The sequence below is a fragment of the Sorex araneus genome, chromosome 2 (assembly GCF_027595985.1).
Source record: "Sorex araneus isolate mSorAra2 chromosome 2, mSorAra2.pri, whole genome shotgun sequence".
Lineage (NCBI taxonomy): Eukaryota > Metazoa > Chordata > Mammalia > Eulipotyphla > Soricidae > Sorex > Sorex araneus.
Window position 1 is genome coordinate 61332544 of NC_073303.1, and position 5689 is coordinate 61338232.

Consider the following 5689-nt stretch of genomic DNA (forward strand, 5'->3'; position numbering starts at 1 on the left):
AGAGAAAATGAAGTGAAATTCATCAGTTATACAGTTGGGGGGGCAGGGGCAGGGGGTATACTGGGGATTTTGGTGGTGGAATATGGGCACTGGTGTAGGGATGGTGTTTTTTTTTTTTTTTCTTTTTGGGTCACACCCAGCGATGCTCAGGGATTACTCCTGGCTCTGCACTCAGGAATCACCCCTGGCGGTGCTCGGGGGACCATATGGGATGCTGGGAATCGAACTCAGGTCGGCCACGTGCAAGGCAAACGCCCTACCCGATGTGCGATCACTCCAGCCCCTAGGGATGGTGTTTGAATATTGTATAACTGAGACATAAACCTGAAAACTTTGTAACTTTCCACATGGTGATATAATAAAAATTTTAAAAAAAAAAACGTAACTTGCCTAATCCTGTGAGTATCTGAACAATGCACACCTACTCCTGCTAAATCCTAAATTGTGCTTTTCACTTTTATTTTTTAGCAAATAACATATTAAATTTATTACATGTCAGGCACATTTTAAGTCTTTTACATATTTTAGCATTAAATCATTATAAATATCTCAGAATGTGTATGGTAATTTTTATAAAAGAATATCAAGGTCAAAGAAGATATAATTTAAAATTTAAAATTAAAAAAATCAGCAGTCTATTTTGTCTGAAAAAAAGTTAAAAGGAAGATACAATTTGCCCAAAGTTATAGACTTATCACATGGTGGGACCTAAATCTCACACAATTAAATATATATGTATATATATATATTTTTATGAGTGAGTGTGGGGTAAACCACTATATCATATATTATCACAACTTATGATAAAAGTAGTGACTACATGGTTACCATTTTTTTGTGAAGCAAATTTAAAATGATTAGAGAAACTAAAATTGAGTGAAAAAAGATATGTGCTAAATAATAGTTTCTTTAATCCAAGAGATAGAGACGAGGGACTGCATTATTATGTTTTCCTTTATATTTATAATATATTGAGGTCACTTTGATGTGTAGAGTATAAATGACAATTTTTAGGGGTACAATTTTACTACAGCATGCCAATCACCAAAGCATCAATATCTTTTCACCCTGTTCTATAGGACACACCCCCTATTCCTCCCCTACTACACTTAGGTATCCACAATTGTGCCATAAGAGGAAGAATAATACCCTTTAAGAGAAAAAGAAAACACATCTATCATTGGAGATTCAACAGGTTTATTAGAAAAACTGGGAAAAGACTCTTGCAGGGGAATTAAAACACAGAATGCTCACAGCCTCATTCCAAATGAGACCACTGAAGAGTGCTGATTGTTAAGTTCAGGACTTCCCCCCTTGTTTTGAGTAAAATATTAATAAAAGAAAGATTGAAGGTGATCAGAAGGTGAGTCATCAGCAAGGTTCAAAATACATGGGGTTCAGAAATGGTCAATCCCAAGGTCTTGGTGGAGAGACAGATCATCATCTTCCATGGCGTCCTCAGTAGTAGTAGCCAGAGCCAGAGCCACAGCCATAGTCGCAGTCTTAGAGAGAGCCAGAGCCATAGCTGTAGCCGCAGCCCAGGCCTCCATAGCCATAGGCCAGGCCTCTATAGCCATAGCATTCATAGCCACAGCCCAGGCCTCCATAGCCATAGGCCAGGCCTCTATAGCCACAGAATCCATAGCCACAGCCCAGGCCTCCATAGCCATAGGCCAGGCCTCTATAGCCACAGAATCCATAGCCATAGGCCAGGCCTCTATAGCCACAGCATCCATAGCCATGGCCTCTATAGCCATAGCCCAGGCCTCCATAGCCACAGCATCCATAGCCATGGCCTCCATAGCAGTTTCCGTAGTAGCCACACATGGTGCTGGTTGTTGAGGTTGTCCTTGGGTAGAGGAGGAGAGTGAGTGACTTCCGTCTGCCCGGTGACCCTGCATAGGGCCTGTTATATGCCCTCAGTATGGGTGGGACCCAACACAGCTGTCATGGCATTCAGTGACTTTATGGCTAAACTCATCAGTTTGTTATTTCTCAACTATAAGATTAAACATCAGAGAGATTCAGGAAGACTTCCTTGCAAAGACTTTGGACTTTGCCCGTCCCATTGAAGACTGCATTGATGGGATACAGTTCATACTATGAAGCCCAGTCCTGGACCAGACTTTTATTTTAACTTCTTGTATCTATCCTCTGCACCAAGATAAATATGCATTTTAGGGTTTAGGGGTCAGAGTTTTTTAAATTTTATAATATCTCACAAAGAATAACATTCCTTTGAATCATAATTTATTTTCACTCTTCCTCAAAACTCTTTGTTTACACAGGCAATCCCCGTTCTACAATAACTCAATTGTGTGTTGAGTTCTACAATAACTCAATTTGTGTGTTGAATTGATGAATATCAATTCCCATGATATTCATCTAAAAAATTTACTGGGGTTAGGGTTGAGGTTGGGGTTAGGGTTTAAGATTAGGTTAGCATCATGATTATGGGATTAGGGTTACAGTTAAGATTAGGAATAAAAGTGAATCAGAAATTGACTCAACTTTCTAGAGAAATAGATGTTGACAAAACGCCTTTTTCTTCCTACTGTTACAATGAGTTTCTCATTGACATTCAACACAAAGGGATGGACAAGAAAATACAAATTTTCTTTTATTGCATGACAGTCCATATTTGCATTTATAGACTTTGATATGCCAAAAACAGTAACTACAAGTCTCACAATGGAGACATTACTGGTGCCTGCTGGAGCAAATCGATGAACAACGAAATGATGGTGATACAGTGATACTTGCATATGCAGTGATTAATTTGGTGAGGAATTATCCAATGGTTTTAGTTCAACCGAGTTATATTAACTTTGAGAACCATTCATTTCTCATGATATCCAACCAGTAGGCTTGGTAATCCCGACATGTTACTTTCCTAGCATAACTAATAGTTTTACAAATTCTCTCAAATCTGTATGCTGTAACACATCTTCTTGGTTAGTCAAAGAGCAAGTCAGGGCTGCAGAGATGGTACAGGGGTAAGGTGCTTGCTTTGCACATGGCCAAGTGTGTGTTTTTTTAAATTTTTATTAGTGAATCACCATAAGATAAGGTTACAGACTTACAAATTTTCATGCTTGTGTTTCAGTCATACAATGATCGAGTACCCGTCCCTCCACCAGTGCCCATTTTTCACCACCAATGGTCCCAGCTGCACTAGCATGCGACAGGGACAAATGGAAACGTTACTGTCACCTGCTCGAGCAAATCGAAGATCAATGGGACTACAAGTGATACAAGTGAATGGTCCCAGCATCCCTCCCACCACCCCACCTGTTTCCTTCATCCCACCCCACCTCTGTGGCAGGGCATTTCCTTTTGCTCTCTCTCTCTTTTTGGGTATTGTGGTTTGCTACAGAGGTATTAAGTAGGCATCATGTTCAGTCTATAGTCTATTTTCAGCCCATATCTCTCATCCCTAGTGGGCCTGCCTAACACCCTTTGGTTGGCGATCTCATCTCTATCAGAGCTGCTTCTTCACCTAGCATGTGAGGACAACTTTCAAGCTGTGTAGTAATCCTTCTGGTACTTATCTCAACTATTCTTGGGTGTTAGTCTCCCATTCTGTTACTTTATATTGCACAAATGAGTGCAATCTTTCTATGTCTGTTCCTCTCTTTCTGACTCAATTCACTTAGCATGATACTTTCTATGTTGATCCACCTACATGCAAATTTCATGACTTCATCTTTTCTAACAGCTTCATAGTATTCCATTATGTAGATGTACTAAAGTTTCTTTAACCAGTCATCTGTTCTTGGGCACTCGGGTTTTCTCCAGATTCTGGCTATTGTAAACAGTGTTGCAATGAATATATAGGAGCAGATGTCACTTTTACTATACTTTTTTGCATCTCCTGGATATATTCCCAGAAATGGTATTGCTGGGTCAAATGGGACCTCAATTTCTAATTTCTTGAGAAGCGTCCATACTGTTTTCCAAAAGGGTTGGACCAGTCGGCATTCCCACCAGCAGTGAAGGAGAGTTCCTTTCTCCCCACATCCGCGCCAACACCGGTTGTTTTTGTTCTTTTGGATGTGGGCCAGTCTCTGTGGTATGAGATGGTATCTCATTGTTGTTTTGATCTGCATCTCCCTGATGATTAGTGATGAGGAGCATTTTTTCATGTGTCTTTTAGCCATTTGGATTTCTTCCTTGAAAAAGTTTCTGTTTATTTCATTGCCCCATTTTCTGATGGGGTTGGCTGTTTTCTTCTTGTGGAGTTCAACCAGTGCCTTGTAAATCCTTGACATCAACCTCTTATCAAGTGGGTATTGGGTGAATATCCTTTCCTATTCTGTGGACTGTCTTTGTATTCTGGTCACTGTATCTTTTGAGGTATGGAAGCTTCTCATTTAAGGCAGTCCCAGTTGTTTATCTCTGTTTCCACTTGCCTGGTCAGTGGCGAGTCCTCTTTGAAGATACCTGTAGCTTCAAAGTTGTGGAGGGTTTTGCCGACCTTGTCTTCAATGTACCTTATGGATTCTGGTCTAATGTTGAGGTCTTTAATCCATTTTGATCTGACTTTTTTGCATGGTGTTAGGTATAAGTCTGAGCCCATTTTTTTTGCACATAGCTGTCCAGTATTGCCAGCACCATTTATTAAGGAGGCTTTCCTTGCTCCACTTTACATTTCTTGGTCCCTTATCAAAGATTAGATGATCATATATTTGAGGTTGTGTGTAAGGATATTCTACCCTGTTCCATTGGTCTACTGCTCTGCCTTTGTTCCAGTACCATGCAGTTTTGATTATTATCGCTTTGTAGTAGAGTTTGAGGTTGGGGAAGGTAATGCCTCCCTGTCGGGGTCCTGGCCAGTCGACCCTGGCACACTGGAGTATGAGCCTCAAAGTCACCGGATTTAGTCCCTATGGGAGAGGGAGTGGGAAGGGGAGAAGCCTCTGCCCTGGCCCTCTGCTCACTGCAGGATTCCTGCCACCGAGAAAGAAACTGAGAAAGAAGGTCACTGAGCAGAGGGGGGGACTCTGATGGTCAAGCAGTCTCTGTTCATTGACTCTTACACTGGGGTTTTTATGCACACAGTCTGGGGGGGGGCATTCCACGCATGTATCATGCTTATCTCGTCGAGCTCAGTACAGATGCTAGTTAATGATTTGTATTCCCCAATGTCAGGGCTGGGTTAACTAGCTCAGGCAAATGTTAACTGTCACACCCTTATCCCATTGTCTCCTCAAGCAGAGTGCCTGTGTGTGGGGTGCTGGAGTGTGTGAAATGCAGGATCCCTGGGCCCCTGTTATCAGGGTCGGCTCTTGCTTTCAAAGGCAGGGGGTTTAGTCAAAGTCTCAGGCTGGCTGCTGAGACCCCACACCTCCCATCTTCTTTTTCCCCAAAATTGCTTTAGCTATTCATGGGAGTTTGTTGTTCCATATGAATTTTAGGGGTGTTTGGTCCACTTCCTTGAAGAATGTCATGGGTATCCTTATATGAATCGTATTGAATCTGTATAATGCTTTGGGAAGTATTGCTATTTTGACAATGATAATTCTCCCAATCCATGAATAGGGGTTGTGCTTCTATTTCCTCATGCCCTCTTTTATTTTGTGAAGTGACGTTTTGTAATTTTCTCTGTACAGGTCCTTCACCTCAGTAGTTAAGCTGATTCCAAGGTATTTGATCTTCAAAAGCATGATTGTGAACGGGATTGCTTTTT

The 5689-nt window shown here is 41.3% G+C and overlaps 1 protein-coding gene across 1 annotated transcript; it reads right to left on the minus strand.

Moving 5' to 3' along the window:
• Positions 1-1503: 1503 nt before the first annotated feature.
• On the minus strand, positions 1504-1827 carry LOC101556680 (keratin-associated protein 6-5-like). Its single transcript, XM_055124425.1, has one exon. The coding sequence runs from the start codon at positions 1825-1827 to the stop codon at positions 1504-1506; it is 324 nt and encodes a 107-aa protein (XP_054980400.1).
• Positions 1828-5689: the final 3862 nt, after the last annotated feature.

Bases quoted from the DNA above. Each gene is read 5' to 3' on its own strand.
- LOC101556680 (XM_055124425.1), bottom strand. From the start codon at position 1,827: ATGTGTGGCTACTACGGAAACTGCTATGGAGGCCATGGCTATGGATGC.